The sequence below is a fragment of the Panthera tigris genome, chromosome F3 (genome assembly GCF_018350195.1).
Source record: "Panthera tigris isolate Pti1 chromosome F3, P.tigris_Pti1_mat1.1, whole genome shotgun sequence".
Lineage (NCBI taxonomy): Eukaryota > Metazoa > Chordata > Mammalia > Carnivora > Felidae > Panthera > Panthera tigris.
This window is the reverse complement of record NC_056678.1, coordinates 65773943-65796054: the sequence shown is the minus strand read 5'-3', so window position 1 is coordinate 65796054 and position 22112 is coordinate 65773943. Positions and strand designations below refer to the sequence as shown.

General features: G+C 45.8%; 1 protein-coding gene across 1 annotated transcript; it reads right to left on the bottom strand.

Moving 5' to 3' along the window:
• Window positions 1–14033: 14033 nt before the first annotated feature.
• LOC102960730 (olfactory receptor 10C1-like) lies at window positions 14034–14978 on the bottom strand. Its single transcript, XM_007084297.2, has one exon. The coding sequence runs from the start codon at window positions 14976–14978 to the stop codon at window positions 14034–14036; it is 945 nt and encodes a 314-aa protein (XP_007084359.2).
• Window positions 14979–22112: the final 7134 nt, after the last annotated feature.

The following is a 22112-nucleotide window of genomic DNA, read 5'->3' as shown; positions in this document are numbered from 1 at the left end:
CACTCCATACTAATTTTAATAATTTATTTGTGGTTATGATGCTTCAACACAAGTAAGGCGCCCCATCTTTTGGCAATTGGTAACATCTACCAATAGTTACAGTTTTTCCCAGTATTTATTCTTTTAATGGCTTTAACCTTTTTTGTTTATTTGCTGCAACAGCCACTATCTCCTCCAACGCTGAATGGAAGTTGCGTTAGCCATTAATCGTGTTTTGCTCTCGATCTTAAATGTTCCTTAAAAGGAAATGCTTTTCACAGTTCACTCTCGGATCCACGGCGTGACTTTTTTAACGCGCCTTTATCAAGAACTGTATTTTCTATTTGTAGCTTTACTGTTGTTTCTTATTGTTACATTTATGAACGATTATGGTTTTCTTATTGCCGCGTCAAAGAGATAATCATTCTTTCTCTTTCAATCTGTGAATGTGATAAATTACATTATTCATTTTTTCAAATGTTAGATCAATCTTGAATTCCTGAGATAAACCAAACTCAGCCATAACCACTTAGTGCACAGGATTGAATCTGGCTCAGGAGTACGTGGAGGGAGAATTTTGCATTGACGTTCACGAGTGAGTCGGCCTCTGAGTCTGCTTCTTCCACTGATTTTGTTTATTTTGGAATCAGCATCAGGCATCAGGCGAGCTTCATAAAATGCATCGCTGCGTGGAATTTCCAGGTTTCTGTTCTCTGCAGGGGTTAAAAGTAGGAGTTACCGTTTTCTTCAATATTTGGTGGAACTCACTTGTTAAGCTATCTGGGCTTGACGTTTTCTTTTACAGTAATATTTGTAACTAATTCACTGTTAAGAGTTTCTAGTGCTTCCAAACTTGACATTGGTGATTTTAAATTTCCTGAAAATTGGTCTAGCTAATTACATTTTAATTAATTGGCATATATTGTTAATACTTATCATCTGGGGGGCGCCTGAGTGGCTCAGTTGGTTCATAGTCCAGCCCTCGATTTTGGCTCAGGTCATGATCTCATGGTTCGTGGGATTGAGCTGCCTTGGGCTCTGTGTTGACAGTGCAGAGCCTGCTTGGGATTCTCTCTCTTTCTCTCTCTCTCCCTCCCTCTGACCCTACCCCTCCCATGCACTCTCTCTCTCTCTCTCTCTTTCAAAATAAATAAACTTAAAAAAGTTATCAACTTCAACTTTGTAGTTTAAACCTACAGTTTATCCATTTTTCATTTTTAATATCCATATTCTTACCCCCTCTCCCTTTTATTGTTTGTTAGTCTTATCAGGAGTTTAATTGTTTCATTATATTTTCCCTATAACCAATTCTTTAATTTATATATCTTTGTTGTATTTTTTTATTATATTATTTCTGCTCCTGTATTTATCTTTCTCTTTCTCCCCTTGTTTTTTTTCCTCCTGATATTATTTTAATTATTTTATTATTTTTCCTAGAACCAACTCTTTAATTTATATATCCTCTTTGTTGTATTTTTATTATATTAATTTCTGCTCCCATATTTATCTTTTTCTTCTTTACTTGTTTTTCCCCTTAGATTATTTTAATTATTTTATTTTTTTTTCCTAGAACCAAGTCTTTATTTTTTTAGGTTTATTTATTTACTTTGAGAAAGAGAGAGACAGTGAGCAGGGGAGGGGCAGAGAGAAATGGGGAGAGAATCCCAGACAGAGAGAATGTCCACTTGGGGCTCAAACTCACAAACCATGAGATCATGACCTGAGCCACGCAGGCACCCCGTAGAACCAACTCTTTAATTTATATATCCTCTTTGTTTATTCTTTATGTATTAATTTCTGTTCCCATATTTATCTTTTTCTTCCTTTCCTTGTTTTTTTTCTCCTGATATTAGTTTTCTAAGTTCCTATTTTAGATCAATTTTGCACATTCCTTCTCTTACAATGTAAACACTTAAGGTTATGAATTTCTCTCCAAGAAGCACTATAGGTTTATCCTGAAGTTTTGAAAGTATGATTAATTTTATTATCCCTTGGGTCTGAAAGTTTTCCACTTTCTTTTACAATTTCTTCTTAGATTCATAGGTTGTTTAGAAGTGCCCTTTAAAATATCAAACATATGGACATTTAAAATTTATCATATAGTTATTTATTACAAACTAAATTATGTTATAATTTAAAAACCTGTCTATTGGGCACCTGGGTGGCTCATTGGGTTGAATGTCCCATTCTTGATTTTGACTCAGTTCGCAATCCCACGGTCATGGGATGGAACCCTGCATTGGGCTCTGCCCTGAGCATGAGGTCTGCTTAAGTTTCTCTCTCTCTCCCTCTGTCCCCTCCCTCACTCTGATGCACATTCTCTCTCTCTCCCTCTCTCAAATTAAAAATATTAAAAGTTAAAAAATAAAATAAAATAAAAATGTATAAAAAATATCTATATAATATTAACTCTCTTAACTGTGTTGAGGCTTACTTTAACTTATTTTCAGCTTTATTGACATATGATTGACAAGTAGAAATTGCGTGTATTTAGGTGTACAACTTGATGTTTCAGTTTACAAGTGCAATAGCCCCTTCTGATCTGTAGGTAATATGTTGCAAGACCCCCAGTGGATGCCTGAAATTGCAAATATATTATTATATTTATTCTTGTACATAATACCTAGGATCAAATTTGATTTATAAATTAGGCACGGTAAAAGATTAGCAACAATAGCTTATGATAAAATAGGACAATTATAAGAATATACTGGGCTAGAAGTTATATGAGTATGGTTTCTATCTCTCTCTGTCTCAAAACACCTGACTATCTTGCACTCTCCCTCCTTCTTGTGAGGATGGCAGATGATAAAATGCCTACGTGATGAGATGGAGGAGGTGAAGGGTGGAGGCATTGTGACACAGCGTCAGTCTACTAGTGGCCGTCTGATGATCCGTCAGCGAGAGGGTCCTCTATTTCCAGACCATGGCTGACCACGGCTTCCTGGAACCACGGATAAGGGGTAGTCACGGTGAAATGATGGCCACAATCAAGCTAATTAAATATTCATCAGCTCACATACTTACTATTTTCTTTCTTTCTTTTTCCTTTTTTTTTTTTTTTTTTTTTTTTGGAGCGAACTCTGGAGATCTCTCTTAGCAAATTTCAAATATACAATAAAGTATCATTAAGTACGGTCCCCGTGCTGTGCAGTAGATCTCCAGAACAAAGGGCACACAACTTTAGTGTGCCTTATTTTACAGCCTGGAATGAGTTTAATTCGTGCGTGCTTGAAGTTGATCTGGATTTCATGTGCCTTCAGTGGGTGGGTTGTGTTAATTACTCTCATGAAATGTTTTATATCCTTACTTATGATTTATCAGCCTGATGCATTATTTACTCAGGAGAGGGCTTTCGAATATCTTACTTTGACAGTGGCTATGATTAGTCTGCTTGTGGTTCCCCCGTCTGATTACTGGACGTCATCCATGAGGACAGTTCCCTTCCACTCCCTGGCAGAGAGAACATGCAAACTGGTGGTGGTGGTGGGGGGGGGGACCCAGGACGGGAGCAGAGGGAACGGCTGGGCCACACATGCCCACAACGTCCCCCAATTTCACCAATCAGATCAGATCAGTGGTTCTGATTTGACTTTGCTCCAAAGCATCCTGAGTCTTGTTGAAACACAACCTGCCAGGTCCTCCCCTCAAGCTTTGTCGTTTAGGTAGTTCTTGGACGCACGTTCTCACTAGGATAAAATTCATTATTTGTGGCTACGGTTTACCTGCGAAGATTCCAGCTGAGCTGTTGAGCCTCATCTATGCCACGGCTAATCAATGCCCCGTGTTTGGGAAAACTCAAACGTGTTGTGACTTGTTCACTAAGTGAGGCAAAGACCTGGAGTTGTTTCCTATAATTTCTTATTTTTAGACCTTTATGATTGTGGAGAGCAAAACACTTTGCCAGTAATGACTCTGCAGTTTCATGTGAATCATGTTTAAAAGTCTGTTCTGCAATTAGCCTACATTTAAGGAAAAGTCCCTTCTGGCTTCACACAGGCTCTGAAAGGTCCACAGTTGGCAGGGGTGGCAGAGAAAGTGAAAACTCAGCACAACCAGACTCTGTTTTGTTAACTGTTGTTCTTTCCTCTTGCTCAGGAGAGTTCCCATTTTTGAAATGAGTTCAGACTCTTCACCTACTAACGGATTTTGCTAAGTCTGTCGCCCATTTTCCCGCTGTGGGAAATTCGGTGAGAAAACGGACACAAAATAGTCCAGTATAAATGGTTGGTCTGCACAAGAGACTACGGAGCTGGGCAGGAGCTCAGGAAGGCTTCGGGAAGGGTGGAACCTGCTCCTACCTCTGGAAGGCAAAGTAGAAACGGCAGGAGGCCGGGCCCCTAGCGCTGGCCAGAGAAAGCCTTGTATATACCCCGTGGCAGGCCACGTTCTTTGTATGTAGGAGGAGACAAGCAGCCCCCCACCCCACCCCGCCAAGTGGTACAGTGGGAAGAGTTAGAAACCCTTGGTACTGTTCCATCCCCAGACGACTTCTCAATTCCCGTGTAACCGTGGGCAGGGCGTTTGCCACCCACTGACTTCACTTTTATCTTCCATAAAGACAGACGAGTTTGGGCCACATGGCTGCCTAGGCCCCGCCCAACTCAGAAGTTCAGCGATTCAGGGACTTCCTGGTGGCAGGGACTTGCAGATGGTGTCTGCTCCAAGTAAGTCTTCGTAAATCCTGTGCTGGCTTAATCTGGACTTGAACCTAGTCCACTTGTCTTACCAGGACAGGCCTCTCCCCACCCCACCCCACTCCCACAAGAAAACAACAATCACATTGCCCGGGGACCCTTTGGACACTTTGAGTTCTGCCACTGTTGTTGTTGTTGTTGTTGTTGTTGTTACCACACATAAGATTAGCTTTCATGCTTTAATAGTGTTAAAATGGGTTTCTCTTCACTCAGGACCCCCACAAAGGTCAGAGCAGAGAATGTAGTCCAGATGTGGGCTGGATGGTCAGGGAGCTGACCTGAAGCCAAGGCTACATTGCTGTCAGAAAAACCTCAAGTTCGACAGCCCATCTCCATTTAATGAATGGAGATTCCAGAGGTGCCTGGGTGGCTCAGTTCCTTGAGCATCCGACTCTTGGTTTCGGCTCAGGTCACGATCTCACGGTTCATGAGATCAAGCCCTGTGTGTGGCTCTGTGCTGACAGTGTGGAACCTGCTTGAGATTCTCTCTCTCTCCCTCTCTCAAAATAAATAGATAAATATGAAAGAAATAAATGGAGATTCCAGAACATTCCATGGCTCTAGTGAGGATTACTGATTTGGGAAGGAGGGCAGTGTCACTGTACATCACCCCACATACCTTTTCCTTCCACTAAAAATAAGTTAAAATAAACACCAAGTCATCTTTGCCTTAGAAAGTATCTCAACATCATTAGGAAAAAACAAGAAACCCCCCAAATCATTCATTCTACCATTGTTTTAAATGCTGCCCAGAAGAATTCTTTCAAAAGCAAGTTTCCTTTATGTATTTTCAGTAGAGATGCTGCCCTGTTCTCTTCAGACAAGGCGTCCCCTCTGCGGATCCCACAGTTCCGTGTCTGGTCTGAAGGGAACTTTCAGAGAAGTCCCAACTAGGCACCCAGGAGGTTAGGATTCCACAGTCGGAGGCTTGGGGGGATTTATCAAAATCAACAACTTTGAAGCTGCTTTATTTTTCCCTCAGCCCTTTTCTGCCAATCCTGTCGCCGCTTCCCTCTACCTTCATGACCTCCCACCACCACAGATACGCATGGAGCGAAAAGCAAAAAGGAAACATCCATTTCTTGATATTAGTCTTTATGTCACTTATGGTGGTGGTGCTGTGTGTGAGAGAGAGAGTGAGAGGGGGGAAAGACGGGGGGGGAGGGGGGGGAAGGAGGACTGACTCTTCAACACAAAACGGTAAACTCTCTGGAAACATAAACGATGCCTCCTTTTGATTACCTCCTCTTGGTTCCCAGAGCTAGTTCTGCACTCACGCGACTCAGTCAGTGGGGTTGCCCAGATGCCTAACTGATGACTCCCAATTCACACCGCAGGGCATATTCCTCTAACTCGCTTTTAACCACCCGCACCCCCAGAACCCTCATCTCCCATCTTCGATCTTCCCTTTTGGAGAACAACTTCCCGGCTCCAGCTTCAAAGTCTCTTGGACTGCGGGATTTCCTGGGGACGTGGAACCCCATACTTGTATCAGCCCCCTTCCCATGGTTTCCCGATCCACATCGGAACACGTGCCCGACAAGCTCGTTCCCTTTCCTTCTGCTAGCCTTGTTTTTCTCCTTTCTCCATGCCTTTCCAGGACCCCATCTTGGACATAATCCCACAGTCAGACTTTGGTCTTCCAAATCTTTTCAAACATAGTTCCATTTCTCCCTAAGTTCTAAGTCTGCCTAAAGATCTGCACCCGCATCCTTACTTTTGGTTATTTTTTATAAGATGTGTCTTTTCACCCGTACTGGACAGGAAAGGGTTCAGAGGCCACGTTGGCTTGACCTCTACAACTCTCTCAGTTTGCTTCAAACCAAGACGCTGTCTGTTGGAATATGCAGGGTGTTTGAACATCTACTGGAATTTATTTATATACATTAGAATACACAGTGCATTTGAAAAAATTATTTGATGGATTGTTTGAGCGACTAACGAACTGACCCTTACGGTCACCAAATGACTCCATAGACCCTCAGGGTCCCTTCAACAGAGCCCCGATCCTCGGCGTAACCCTCCTGACAACCTCCTTCACCTCCTTGTTACGAAGACTATAAATAATGGGGTTGAGGAGAGGAGTGAGAAGGGCGTACCCCAAGGCGATATGCTTGTCTGTGCCCTCAGAGCGGCTCCCATGCAGCCCCACATAGACAACAAAGGCAGAGCCAAAGAATAGCGCCACCATGGTCATGTGGGAGGAGCAGGTGGAGAATGGTTCTTTGGGGCGGAGACAGAAGATTAACTGCTTCAGAACTTTGCTTCTTGAAAAATTTCCCGAGCCAAAAGTATAGAAGGAATAAACCTGAAAATGACATAAATGTTATAAAATCACTTTTCAAGCCCTCACTTTTCGGAAGGCAGAAGAGGTTTGCATCTCAGTCTTGCTGACAGTTGGAGTGGAGTCCAGCTTCTTGCTGCACAGCCAGTGCTTTTCTGGGGGGACGGAATGTGACCCTAGAGTCAGGTTCCAGTGTTCTCTCCCACATTCCCCATCAGGAATCCTCATACTTACCCCCTTACAGTCCAAAGGAAACATCCCTCGATTCGTTAGAGCCTCCACACCTTAGTCCCCATATCCAACAGTCAGTTGTGCGGAACTGTGGAAGAAGGAAACACCCACGTTCTCAAAGGCGCCTGCTGAGTCTCCCTGGAGGAGCCCCTCTGGAATTCCAGAATGTTCTCAGTAAGAGCTGGAGGAAGACGCAGTGAAAGAAGAGGGAAATGTGAGTCCTCTCAGAAGAGCCCCACAGAGCTCAGAATGGTAAGGCCAGAAGAGGAATCAGTGAGTAGACACAGTGCATTTTGAGGAAGGGTCCCCAGGGAGAATTCTGCACCGGGAAGTCCCTAAGGCAGGCACTTATGAACCGATGAAGTCAGGACTCTATGGTAGGGTTCTAGAAGGGTGGTGGCATAAGAGAAAACTCATTCTCCTTTGGAATTGGCTTTCTGAACTTGTGTTGCCGTTAACTCAAAATGAACATCGAGCTGGCCATTTCTGCTTTCTTTGCCTCAACTTCCTCTTCTCTAAAATGAAAAAGTTTAAGCAGATGTCTTGGTAGCCTTGGACTACCGCAGTCCTCTAAACCTACTGAAAAATGGTTTGGGGGGAGGGGGGAGGGACGCGATCTACACTAACATGCCCAGAGTTCTCCTCCCACACCCTTCACCCTAACGAACCTCCCCTAGGAAAGATCAACGCCCTCCCCTGGCCCTCTGCTTCTACTACACTCACCCCTGCTGCCCTGTCCCTGCCCGTTACCTGACCGTGTGGATGACATTAACACTCATGGCACCCTCCTCATCATCGCTTGCCCCCCAAGACTCTGCCCTCCTTATATCTCATGCTCCGGGACACACTGGTCTCCGGGGGGCTCCTTGCTGCGTGCTCCCTGGGGTTGCCGGGTGTGACTAGCCGTCTCCAAGGGGTTCCTCTGGGGCAGGAAGTGGGGCACGGGAAAAGTGAAGCGGATCCACTCTGTTTCTCAAACAACTTTTCTCAGCCCTGCAACCCTGATTGTTGGGTTCTGGAGTCCCATGTCTTCAAGTTCCAGAGAGCTTTCTCCAAGGAGAGAGAGCCCACCCCCCATAATCTCGGGCACCCACGGACAGTAACACCTTGAGCATCCCAGAAGTTTTATCTTTTCAAAATTCTCCTTGCAAAGACATTCCTCAAGCAGCTGCTCTTTCTGACCACCCTTAACCTCAGCACCATATGAGCACAGTCCATTTAGCCACCACTATCACTTCTGTGCCCAACGTCACCACCTCCTTACTGTCACATCTGTTGTGCCCCCTGTCGTCATTCATTGTTTCACTCATGGTTTATTAAACACCTAATACACTGCTCTCATCGCATGTCCCAAATCTCCATTACCAGTACCGCTACCATTACTTACACGGTCTCCATTATGATTACCCCGGACTTCCTCATGAGGCTTATCTACTCATTCATGATTACTTTCGCTTATATTCGTATCCCCAATATTTTCTTCAAAAGCCCTGGGATTAGCATCTGAGCTCTGATCTCAGTTGGGCACTACTTGTGAGTATATACTTGAATAAACATGGAATTCAGAACAATGATAGAATAAAAGCATTTATCTGTTGAAAGTAATGCACGTGAATCATTCATAAATCCAAGTGTACTTATTTTTTAAAATCAAAGGAGGGGACAAAATACATGCTAACTTAAATTTAAGGTAAAGAGGTAACCACAGAAGATGAACAAGTAATTCAACACTGAAATGGAGGGAATCATTGAATGTTCTAAGACCCAAGCGGAGGAGTTTCCTACGGGAGCTGAAGATTTTTGAGCAAAAAGAAAATGCTTTGAGAATGCATTTGAGGCCTTTGAGAATGCTAATGTAATTCCAGGACTGTAAGAGTCCCTCTGGGGCGGGGCGGAGTGGGGGGTGGGGGGCGGAAATCTCAAGTATTTGGACAGAGAGTCTCGTTCAGGCTCAGCCAGCAGTGAGCCCATATCCCACTTCCTGTGAAATACGGAACTTTCTACAGGGTAGGGAGCTCCAACTGCCCTCTTCCTAAATCACTGCACCCTCCACAGTCCCAAATACCAAAAGATTCTTCCGTTTTACCTTCATTTCATGAGTCTACACAGATTATCCATCTGTCTAGACTCTTCAAATGAATAATCAGGCTGGACCCAGAGTGGTCACGTTAATTCTTATTTTTTGTTGTCTCTGTATCACATCACATTGATATTCCTACATCCCCTTTTATAAGCCAGACTCTGAAACAGACTTCCTTCCTTATTTGCTGTGTCCAGTTGTACCCCCGGCTGTCTTGGCATTAACTGAGTAGATTAGCAGGCTGTCAGTGTGATACAAATGACTGAACAAAGACTTGTAGACATTACCTGGAATCAGTCATGTAGAAATAAAAATATATATTAAAGGGCCAAAGGCTTCTAAATACAGGCCAACCCAAGAAAGCTGTTTCCTCTCCGTACGTCATCCCCTTTTTGTAGAGAGTGCTTCCCTGGCATTTATTCTGTATCAGGAATGGAACAAGAGAAAGGCACAAGACCTCATGCCTCTACTAAGTCATTCATGATTTGGGAAGGACGATGACATCTAAAATTATTTATGCTTAAAACGTAAGTGAAAAAAGTAGGATTCAATGTGTTCAAAGATTCATGGCATCATTGTTTGTATTTGGAAACAGTATATATTTATTAGAAATTAGAAGTAAACAGGGGCACCTGGGTGGCTCAGTCGATTAAGCATCCGACTTGATTCTGGCTCAGGTCATGATCTCACTGTTCATGGGTTCAAGCCCCACATCGGGCTCAGTGCTGACAGCTCGGAGCCTGGAGCCTGCTTTGGCTTCTGTGTCTCCCTCTTTCTCTGCCCCTCCCCAACACACGCTCCCTCTCTCTCCCTCTCTCAAAAAAACAAAAACAAAAACAAAACCTACAATGAGATACTATTTTTAAATTTTCATATTTATGAAGGTCCAACGATTAGAAGCACACTTTATAGATGTTGCTGTGGGGAAAAAAGACTTCATCCACTTTTGGAGAAAGAATGAATGGCATAATCCCTTTTAAGGAAAACTTAGGAATATTTAGCATACTCTGTGCAGCCTCACTATGGCCCAGGAGCCGCACTCCCGGGAATGTGTGTGCACATATGGGGAGTGAAATATACACAAGATTGTCCCTGTAGGTCTGTACTAAATAGGCAGAGATTGGAAGAACTCAAGGGTCCTCCAATAGAGTACCAGTCAGATTAAACACACAATGGAGTACTATGGGATTAATTTTAAAATGGGAAAGCAGGAGCGCCTGGGGGCTCAGTCAGTTGAGTGTCTGACTCTTGGTTTCAGCTCAGGTCATGATCTCATGGTTCTTGAGTTTGAGCCCCGAGTGCGGGCTTGGCATGGACAGTGTAGAGCCTGCTTGGGATTCTCTGTCTCTCTCTCTGCCCCTCCCCCACTCTCTCTCTCTCCTCTCTCTCTCTGTCTCTCAAAAACAAATATTTTTGGGGGCACCTGGGTGGTTCAGTCGGTTAAGTGTCCGACTTCAACTCAGGTCACCATCTCGCGGTCTGTGAGTTCGAGCCCTGCGTCAGGCTCTGGGCTGATGGCTCAGAGCCTGGAGCCTGCTTCGGATTCTGTGTCTCCCTCTCTCTCTGACCCTCCCCCATTCATGCTCTGTCTCTCTCTGTCTCAAAAATAAATAAACGTTAAAAAAAATTTAAAAAAAAACAAATATATTTTTTTAAAAAACGGAAAGCACTCTCTACAAGGAGATGGAAAGATCTCTGAGATTTCTCACTAAGAAAAAGGAAAGGAAGGGCGGAATGAAATGTATGGCGTGGGGCCTTATGCCTAAGAATCGGGGACTATGAAATAGAGTCATCTTCTGAGTGTTGCACATAGAAACACTAATCCTGCAGGGCAAATATTACAAGCCCTTCAGGAATATTATTTGTTGAAGCAAAAAAAAAGTATATATTAAAAAAACTTGTTACGTCAATGATATGCTGCGGTCATATGTCCTTGTTTGCCCCCACCGCCTCTCCTGCTACAGTCTTCTCCGGAGGTCACCAAGGGACAAGTGGACAAAGTCGGGTCTTGCCTTCAGCGCTCACCCCAACCAGGCATTGCTTCTCAAACATTTTTCTCACGTCACAGCACACATTAAAAGTGATGCTATCTGTAGAAAACCCTTGGGTTTCTGCCAGAGGCAGCCAGGCCGGGACTCCAGCCCCTTCGGGCCCCACAGGACCACTCAAAGGGCAGGTTTTAGAGGTAGGAGTCAGCAACTCAGCACCCCAGTTCTTTGTATCAGTGGGGAAAGGGCACTAGGGATGATCCAAACTGCAGGTTGTAGAAGGAAGGACCCGAGGTCGCAAGAGGGGAAAGATGATAAAATGAAGGCGAGGGGAGTTTGGAGCTGTGGAGAGACTAAGTAAGGCCCTGTCTCCGTCTGCGGTTCAAAGAGAGGCGCTCAATCTCCATGACGCTCCTGGGACTCTCATCCGTTTATTCATTGATTTGTTCATAAATCATCGAACACCAAGCCCTGTGCTAGAAATCAATGATGCTGCCTTGAGTTGTTAACTGCTTGTCTCCAAAACAGGATTGTGAGCCCCCAGGCACACCGTAGAGTGTAGACACAGGGACGGGATCCCCAGGGCTATTAACGACCATGACTCAAGCCACTGCAAGGGCAAGCGGCCCCCAGCCACTCTCTGGTGCTGCCCCCGCAGAGAACAAAGCTATTTCCATTGTGCCCATAACCGCACCTGCGACAAGAGCTGTCTGAGTGAAAAGAGGTACAAGGGGAGAGAAAAGACCAGAGCAGAAAAGTAAGACATAACTGGCCAGCAGAAGTGAGTGCTGCACCTTGCATTTAGGGAGGCGGCACAGACTTCCTGCAGCGCTGACGTTGGATGCTTAGGTCCAAAGAAGATGCCTCGCTCAGCATGTTACCAATTCTACTGACGTCACCCGGAATAAAAATGTGAGCTCTGTGTGAGACGAAGCATCCTCACAGAAAGAAATTTCCACTGCAGAACTGTATGTGGGGGAACAGTAAGTGTTTACACAGTGCTTAAAAGTTCTAGTATTGTCTTCATTTTGCAGATCAGGAAACTGAGGCACAGGGAGTTAAGTGCGTTGCTGAAGGTCACACAGCAAGTAAATGGTAGAATTAATGTCCGAGCCCAGGCAGATAGCCAGTAAAGCCCGCGCTCTAAATCACTACCCTGCCCTGCCTCTAGACTAATATGGCTAACTTATGTATTGAACACTTAGGATGTGTCCTTTCACTTAATTTTTAGAACTCTTGGTTATAGAATTTTTTAAGGACAACAAAAAGAAGGAAAAAAGAAGTTACTTTTTTTTTTGGTCTTTTTTTGACATAGTCGAAAAGCAGCAAAACCAGGGGTTTGGACCAACACCTTCCTCTCTCTGTGTTGGATGTCCAGATCTGACCCACGGGGGCCTCCTTCGGGCCCTGCTTTCTCTAAACAGTGTTGCAATCATGGAATCAAAGCTCCGTAAGCAGGAAGGGATATGAATGGCCACGCGCTCACGCAGAGAGGACAAGACCGTGCGTCTCACCAAGGTCATGCCCGTGAGGGTGAACCCACTGACCCTCAGACCCGTGGCCCCACGGATCCCGGTCTGGTCCGTGTCTCTTCACCACAGCCCAGAAATCGTACTATTTTCATCACATAGATATTCGGATGCTTCTTCCTTCTTCCGAGGGATATTATGAAGGTTAAAGGCATACATTTGAGAGAAGCTGCCACTGTGTTCTGAAATAGGGCAGACATACCAAACATAATTGGTTTGAGTGTTTTAGCAGTTACTTGTATAAAAATGAAAATAGATAGGGTATTCAAGAGCCATACAGTGGCCTCAGCTCTGCCAAAATTTGGGTCCTGTCTCTCACCCTCTGACACGCTTTGGCAGGCATTTGACCTTCAGTCTACATGTCACCAGAGTCCGGAGGTTGAACCTGAGCATTAACTTTCAGACTTTGCTCACCAGAGGACTTGGTTTGGCAGGGGCTGGGGAGGGGGGGGGGGGAGGGCAGGAGGAAGAGCCGAGGGGAAGAAGGCACAGAACGTGATCCTACTTTCTCTTTCAACCTGTTTTCTACTTCGCAGGTGAGTGCTTAGTACGCAAGATTTGCAAAGCTCTTTGTTTGCTGCTCGGGTTTTGTTTCTGTTGCTGTTTACTTAGCACGGCTGCGGATCCCTTCTCTGGAATGGTCCGTGACATTGGGCGAGAACTCAGACAACACCCCCGTCGTCACCATCTCCCTCTTGTCCCAGTAGAGAGCACACTGTAAAATGCAGCCTCCGGCCTCCTGCTCCCGGGGTGGGGGGTGTTCTCCCCCCACGGAGCTGCCCTCCCCCACCCAATAGCCCACCACCCCTGGCTCTGCCTATGCTCACACCTGGGAGCCATAGCTTTGGGCTCCTGTTTTCCACTCTCCCACCCTTTCTTCTGGGCAACCCTCCGCCCCCACCTTAGCTTTAGATTATCTTCCTCTGCTCAGCGTTGCTCTGTCTCCCCAGGTTGGAAGTTCAGCAGAAGCATTTCCATGGGGTCCCTGTTTTTTTCCTTTCTCCTCTGTGGCATTTCCCCCCCGTTAGATTGGAATGGAATCGAACACACACCTCCCTTCTCCCTACATGTTCACGTCTGATGAACCCAGGTATGTCCCCCTGAGTGCGCGTCTGCAGCACGTTCGACAGATAATCTGATGGATTCGTTCACTGGTGTGAACTTCAACCCTGACCAGATGATTGACCAACCAACCGGCCGGTTCCCACTGCGGCCAAGCAGCTGAGCTGTGACCAATTCAGCCCGTCAGGGTCCCTTCAGAATAGTCCTGACCCTGACAGTGACCCTCTTCACGGCTTCCCTCACTTCCTTGTTGCGAAGGGTATAGACGATGGGGTTGAGGAGAGGAGTGAGAAGGGCATACACCAAGGCGATACACTTGTCTGTGCCCTCAGAGCGGTTCCCAGGTGGCCCCACATAGACCGTGAAGGCGGAGGCATAAAAGAGGGCCACCACGATCATGTGGGAGGAGCAGGTGGAGAAGGCCTTGACCCGGCTGGCAGCCGAGGGCAGCTTCAGCACGGCCCTCAGGATGCCCCCGTAGAGCCCCCAAATGAGCACGAAGTTGCAGCCAGTGGCCGCACCAATCACCGCCCCGTGCACTCGAGCTTGCCAGCCTGCGTCCACGCACGCCAACCGCATCAGCGGTGCCAGGTCACAGAAGTAGTGGGCCACCTCTTTCAGACAGAAGGGCAGGGTGGCCGTGAGGCTGGCTGGCACCAGTGCCGCTGAGAAGCCAGCCACCCAAGCGGCCCCTGCCAGCCAGAACCGGACCTTTCTGGTCATGAGTGCCCGGTAGTGGAGCGGGCGGCAGATGGCCAGGTAGCGGTCCAGCGCCATGACACCCAGCAGATGGCACTCGGTCATGCCCAGGGAGTGGAAGACGTACAGCTGGATGAAGCACACCGCTGCCGAGATGGCTGAGTGCCCACGGAGCCACGTGTGCAGCAGCGTGGGCACCGTGGCGCTGACGTACCCGAGCTCCAGGAAGGAGAGGACACCGATGAAGAAGTACATGGGCGTGGACAGTCCAGCATCCACCTGGACCAGGACAACGATGAACAGGTTCCCGGCCAGTGTGAGGACATAGAGGCACAGGGTCCCCAAGAAGGCAAGAGGTCGCAGGGTTCCGGGGACACTGAAACCAGCGAGGATGAAACTCTGGGTCCACGTGTGGTTGAGCGGATCCATGATTCCTAGGAAGTACTTCAGGATCTTCCTCTCTTTGGAAAAGTCTTCCTGGTGCCAAGAACACGAAGTGTGAGCACCTAGCAGCAACCTGACATTGTCTAACCAATGCCAATCCCTTCACAATAGAGGAATTGCACTCCCAAGGGCAGAAGTGGACGGACCCACATCATAGAATCTGTTGTTGACAAGGCTGGAACTAGAAACCAAGGCTCCTGATCCCAGTTGAATCCTCTCTAATTTATAATATTGGGTTCTAGATACTTGGGCATCTGGATCTTGTCTCTAGTCCCCCATCAGCAAATAGAAGAGACAAGAAAATTCCTACCTCTATCCTTCCTATAGTTTCCGATGATGAAACAACCAGCAAAACTGGGCTGTGGAGAAGAATGGAGTCATCCCCTAAAGGTGACTTCCAGAGCCTCTTTGAGGAAGCCCCACTGGAGTTTATAGACTGTGCCCATAAGGGCTGGAAGGAGAGGTGGGAAATGGCAGAGATGGGGGCACTCTGACAACAGTCCCTGACATCTGAGGTCCGCGGTGCCCGACGGTACCTCCCCTAGTAGACTCACCATGTCTTTTGAAGTATGATCTCCACAGGAGACATGCACTGGGATCCCTTAGAGAGGAAAACCGTAAGGTCAAAAGTCCTAAGCGAGAAGTCCTATAGCATAAAAAGAAGAGCCTTCTCTGAATCAAAGATTTGGTTTTAGCACCTGTTCTGTCACTGACCGGCAGGGCACCCTGAGCTGAGCAACTTCTCCTCACATACCCTCAACTTCCCTAAAATAAACAAAAAACAGTGTTGAACAAATGTTTTCTAAGACTCTTACAACACAGAGCATTTATGGTCCCCTAAAGTCCCCGAAAAATGGTTTGGGGGGAGGGGGGAGGGATGCGATCTACACTAACATGCCCAGAGTTCTCCTCCCACACCCTTCACCCTAACGAACCTCCCCTAGGAAAGATCAACGCCCTCCCCTGGCCCTCTGCTTCTACTACACTCACCCCTGCTGCCCTGTCCCTGCCCGTTACCTGACCGTGTGGATGACATTAACACTCATGGCACCCTCCTCATCATCGCTTGCCCCCCAAGACTCTGCCCTCCTTATATCTCATGCTCCGGGACACACTGGTCTCCGGGGGGCTCCTTGCTGCGTGCTCCCTGGGGTTGCCGGGTGTGACTAGCCGTCTCCAAGGGGTTCCTCTGGGGCAGGAAGTGGGGCACAGGAAAAGTGAAGCGGATCCACTCTGTTTCTCAAATAACTTTTCTCAGCCCTGCAACCCTGATTGTTGGGTTCTGGAGTCCCATGTCTTCAAGTTCCAGAGAGCTTTCTTCAAGGAGAGAGAGCCCACCCCCCATAATCTCGGGCACCCACGGACAGTAACACCTTGGGGACCTCAGAAGTGTCTCCTTCCTAAAAACTGCCTTGGTAAGAGACTTCTCTATCAGCTTCATTTGCACCAAAGACAAGGGCTGGGTGACCCCGGAGGACTGAGCCACGAATTTGCGTGCAACTAGCTTTGCCCTGGTTTGAGGAAGATCAGCGGCACACGATTCTCTTCTTGTCCATGACAAGCATCACCGCTCCTTCCTGAGCACATCTGCTACTACTCATTCACTGAGCCCCCCAGCACTGCGTGTCTACTGTGTGCCCAACACCATCGCAGACGCGGCCATCGTGCCACGGCCACCGTCGTGACTACGACACGGGACACCCACGTGCTGCTGACCCCGCCTCCCGCCATCACGCCCCATTTATAACCACCAGGATCATCATCATAAAGGTCCTGCAGTCAGCTGTGGCACCCTGATCTCAACTGGACACCATGCATGTGCCTGCACTGGACGGGTAGAGAGGCCATATAAATAGTAGACTGAAAGCATTAATTCACTGGAGACTACTGGATGTCCACCACCTACGTTTGTGGATTTGAACATGGTTTAACATCTAGGAATCAGAAGCAAAGGACAAGATAATAGCGAAACTAACCCGGCTATCAGGACATTCACCATGAAAGATTTGCGCATAGACCACATAAACGCAGAACAAACTCTCTTTTGGTCAACCTAGAAAATCTTGAGAGAGCTGGAGTTGTTTAGTTGGTTTCGAGAAGTTTCTTTAGAAAATTATGTAACCTGTCTTTTTTTTTAATATGAAATTTATCATCAAATTGGTTTCCATACAACGCCCCGTGCTCATCCCAACAGGTGCCCTCCTCAATACCCATCACCCTCTTTCCCCTCCCTCCCACCCCTCATCAACCCTCAGTTTATTCTAAGTTTTTTTTTTTTTTTTTTTAGTACATTTATTTATTTTTGAGAGACAGAGACAGCGCAAGTGGCGGAGGGACAGAGAGAGAAGAAGACACAGAATCCGAAGCAGGCCCCAGGCTCTGAGCTGACAGCACAGAGCCCGACTCAGGGCTTGAACTCACTTGAGATCATGACCTGAGCCAAAGTCGGACACTCAACCGACTGAGCCACCCAGGCACCCCTTATTCTCAGCGTTTAAGAGTCTCTTATGGTTTGCCTCCTTCCCTCTCTGTAACTTTTTTTCCCCTTCCCCTCCCCCATGGTCTTCTGTTAAGTTTCTCAGGATCCACATAAGAGTGAAACCATATGGTATCTGTCTTTCTCTGTATGACTTATTTCACTTAGCAAAACACTCTCCAGTTCCATCCATGTTGCTACAAAAGGCCATATTTCATTCTTTCTCATTGCCAGGCAGTATCCCATTGTATATATAAACCACAACTTCTTTATCCGTTCATCAGTTGGTGGACATTTGGGGTCTTTCCATAATTTGGCTATTGTTGAAAGTGCTGCTATAAACATTGGGGTACAAGTGCCCCTATGCATCAGCACTCCTGTATCCGTTGGGTAAATTCCTAGCAGCGCTGTTGCTGGGTCATAGGATAGATCTATTTTTAATTTTTTGAGGAACCTCCATACTGTTTTCCAGAGTGGCTGCACCAGTTTGCATTCCCACCAACAGCGGGTTCCCATTTCTCCACATCCTCTCCAGCATCTATAGTCTCCTGATTTGTTAATTTTAGCCACTCTGACTGGCGTGAGATGATATCTCAATGTGGTTTTGATTTGTAGTTCCCTGATGAGGAGTGACATTGTAACCTCAAGATGGGAAGAATCTTGACCTTCTCTGATGCTTGGGCAATTAGGGGTTCTCATTCAGTCTTTTCCAGTCTTGAGCCTATATTCCACATCATCTGAACACCTGACTTTCCTCCAGGATAGATGTTTGCAACTGACATTTGACAAAATTTCTGCATTCTCCGTAGTCCCAAACACCAAAATACCCCTGAGTTGCAGTCTTATTTATAGATCTGTAGGATTCTGAGACAGACTTCCCCCATGCTTTGTAGAGCCCAGCTGTAAATCACCTGGTCTGGCAATAAGTGTATTATAATAACTGTGTGCGCTTGCCTTCAGAAACCTATCAATGTGACACACACATGTGTTTATAAGAAACAAACCCAGATCAATCCAATAATATGTGCCAAAGTCTTGACAGTGTATATGAATAAGAAGTGAGGTGTTTGACCTAATCGCAAAAAAGAGAAAATAAAAATTGGAGGGTTGCTTGGCTCAGGAAGGTATTTATTTTCTTCTAGGGTCATCCTTCACCAGCAGGGTAGGCTCACCTAATATTTTTTCTGCGTTAGAAACTGAGCAAGAGTAAAGAACAACTTCCGAAGCCTCCATTAAGAAATTTATAATGTAGCAAAAAAGACTACTGAGAACCCTATTACGGTGTTAAGGGAAGAAAGGATTTCCAAAGTGCCGACATTTTACAATATGATTGTTAATATTTCTTAAAAAGCCTTTGGGCAGGGAAAGATGAAAAATAACAGATAGTAAGTGTTTAAAATGATTTTATAATGGGGCACCTGGGTGGCTCAGTCGGTTAAGCGGCCGACTTCGGCTCAGGTCATGATCTCACAGTTCCTGAGTTTGAGCCCCCTATCGGGCTCTGTGCTGACAGCTCGGACCCTGGGGCCTTCTTCAGGTTCTGTGTGTGTGTCTCTCTCTCTGCCCCTCCCCTGCTTGTTCTCTGTCTCTGTCTCTCTCTCTCATAAAAAATAAATAGTAAAAAATAATAATAATAAATAAAATCATTTTATAAGTGATTTTTTATTTTTATTCATAAATATTCTGTATTATGGACATATGTAGATGTAATATTGTTCTCCAAGAGAAAAAAGTGATCCAAAGGTTAGAAAAGTTGTCATCAAAAGCAGCTGAAATGATATGAAGAGAGGAAAAATCACAGTGGTTCTGTTATTCATTAGGTATATTTAAGTTATTAAATGCTCTTTATTTTCCACACTGCCTATTAGGGAAAGCATGAGGTGTATAAAACATCCCTTTCTTCAAGATGCTTGATTTGGAGTGAGGGAGTCAGACCCCAAAATGGGCATTTATAAAAGAACATGGGCACTTAAGTGTATGAAGAGGTATTCAACCTGACTCATCATAAGAGTCATAGAAATTTACATACATCGAGGTACTTTCCTCACCATCGGCTTTGAAAATGATCCAAAAGTTTAAAAATACCCTTTGCTGTCAAGGCTGCAGGGAAACATTCTCACGCGTTGCTTCCAGGAGGACAGAATAGTTAAGAAATTTGAAGGAAAATTTAGCAATGCTTCCGTACACGACACATTCACTTCCGCACAGCAATCCCACCTCTAAGAATCTGTCTTACAGACATGCGTGCGCGCATATGTGAAATGATGTGCACCCAGAGGTTTTCATTGTGATTCTGTTTGTAATACCAAGACATGTCATTATAGCGACACAGTGCAATCATATATCCTGGTTTGCCCAGGTGAGTTCCAGTCAATGCCTGTTTTTCAGGGATAATTATCCATAGAGCCCCCCTTCTTTCTGAAAAGTACTTGGGTTTATTTAACTGGAAACTATATAAGCATCTGGGGGATGGAGCGTTAGCTTTAACGCTACCACAGAGTTTGTGGTCTGAATATGTATGTGTACATGTATACATCATGCTTTGGCTCCTTCCTTCTTCTGTGCTGACAACAGTCTATCACTACAGAATGAGAGAAATAAGTCAGTAAAATACTGTACAACCTTGGTTTACGAGCATAATTCGTCCCGAAAACATGCTTGTGATCCAAAGCACTTGTGTATCAAAGTGAATTTCCCCATGAGAAATAATGGAACCTCAGAGAGTTCATTCCAAACCCCAAAATATTCATATTAAAATGGTTATAATACAAAATAATAAAGAAAATACAAAATATTAAAAAAATAAACAAGTTAAACTGCACTTACCATTGAAAACTTTTGTGAATGGTGTGGGGGAGACAAGAGAGAGGAGGGTTATTGTGTAGGACTTTCACTATCACTAACAGATGTTGGTTACAATACAATAGCAATAAACTCTTGTCATAGGCTGTATTTAACGTAACTGGCAATAAGGCATCAGAGAAAAGGTCTATATCCGCAGGCAGCCTGACCTAGAAGGAAGCAAAACATCCCTAAGCTTACTCTCGTACGGAAAAGCAAAGGACTGTCCCTACGTGCTTTGAAGTGACAAAAAATACACGAGTGCCAGTGTGGGCACCTTCCAACGTTCCGAAAAAATCAGCGATTTCTGCCAAACACCGTGGCCTGAGACCGAGCATGTGAGCATGGGAGATGATCACCCACAATCCCTCAGTAAGAGAGAAGAACCATTGGCTCAGTTGTGATCACGTGACATTTGACATCACGCACATCGTGTCATATTGCACGGCATCACTCATTATCGAGTTAAAATTTGTTAGAAATGTTTGCTCGTCTTGCAGAACACCCGCAGAGCAAGTTACTCCCAATCCAAGGTTTTACTGTATAGACATATCTATCTATATCTAGAGTATATATATAGTATACAGAAAAAGATGTATATAGGATATAGTATATAGACATAAGTGTATATATATATATATATATATATATATATATATATATACTTATATATAAGTATATAAATAGTTTAGTCTATAGAAATAGGTACACATATAGAGTATATGTAGAAATAAGTATACATAGATAGCACAAAGAAATAGGTATATATTCTTATTTCTTTCCTTCTAGAGTAAGAACCCTGATGGCAACACAGAAGAAGGAAGTAACCAAAGAGTTGGCCCTGAGACATCCACCCAATGAATCGCATGGATGTCTTGCTTCTGACTTCTTTCCACATCACAGCAAAAGAAAAACAGTGGTGTTCCTAAGACACAATGGGGTGAACAGAAAGGCCGTTTGCTGGCCCTGTTGACCACCCAGGGGAGGTGATTTCCCCGGGCTCTCTCTTCTCTCTCTCACCGCTCCAGGGGAGAGGCGCGGGGATAGGGGTCAGCCGCTTGCCTCAGGTCTGCATCTGTTAGGAGGCTCTGAGAAGACCCGAAGGGAAGGGCCTCAGAAGGCTGTGGAGAGAAAACACTGTGAAGCGAGGAGGCGGGTGAGTCTGGAGCGTGACACTGATGTGGGTGAGAGGGATGGCTGCTGGCCGGGCTTTGGGAAGGGGACCTGGTCCCTGTCACCCTGGCTCGACCCTTAGGATCCAATCACACATTCCTTGTTTACTCAGCAGTGGGCAGACACGCAGACCCCATGCTAGAAGGTAGCGGTGACTTTTGGGCTTCCCTGGGTTGTCAGGTAGGCATGCATGTCCCCACAAGAGGACTACAGGCCCCAGGGCTCCCTGCAAGGACCTGGACAATGGCCAGCAATGCCTTCAGACCATCGCTGGGGAAATGCGTCGGCCCATGACCACCCCTCAGGAAGAAGAACTGAGAGAGCACCGTGCAGGAGAAGAGAAAAGGGTGAAGACCCCAATCCAGGCATTGAGGGCAAAGTGTAGATTCTGCAAGGGCAGGGAGAAACACACAGAAGGTTCCAGGCTGATTTGGGAACCTAGGCCAGGAGAAAACACTTGATTTGGAGTCTTAACAGGTCCACTGACTCACACGGGACAGCAAAGAGAAGTACGGAAAAAATGGGGCGTGCTCTGGGGTGCCCGGGGGGCTCAGGCAGTTAACCTTCCAACTTCCGTTCAGGCCATGATCTCACCATTCGTGAGTTCGAGCCCCGCGTCGGGCCCTATG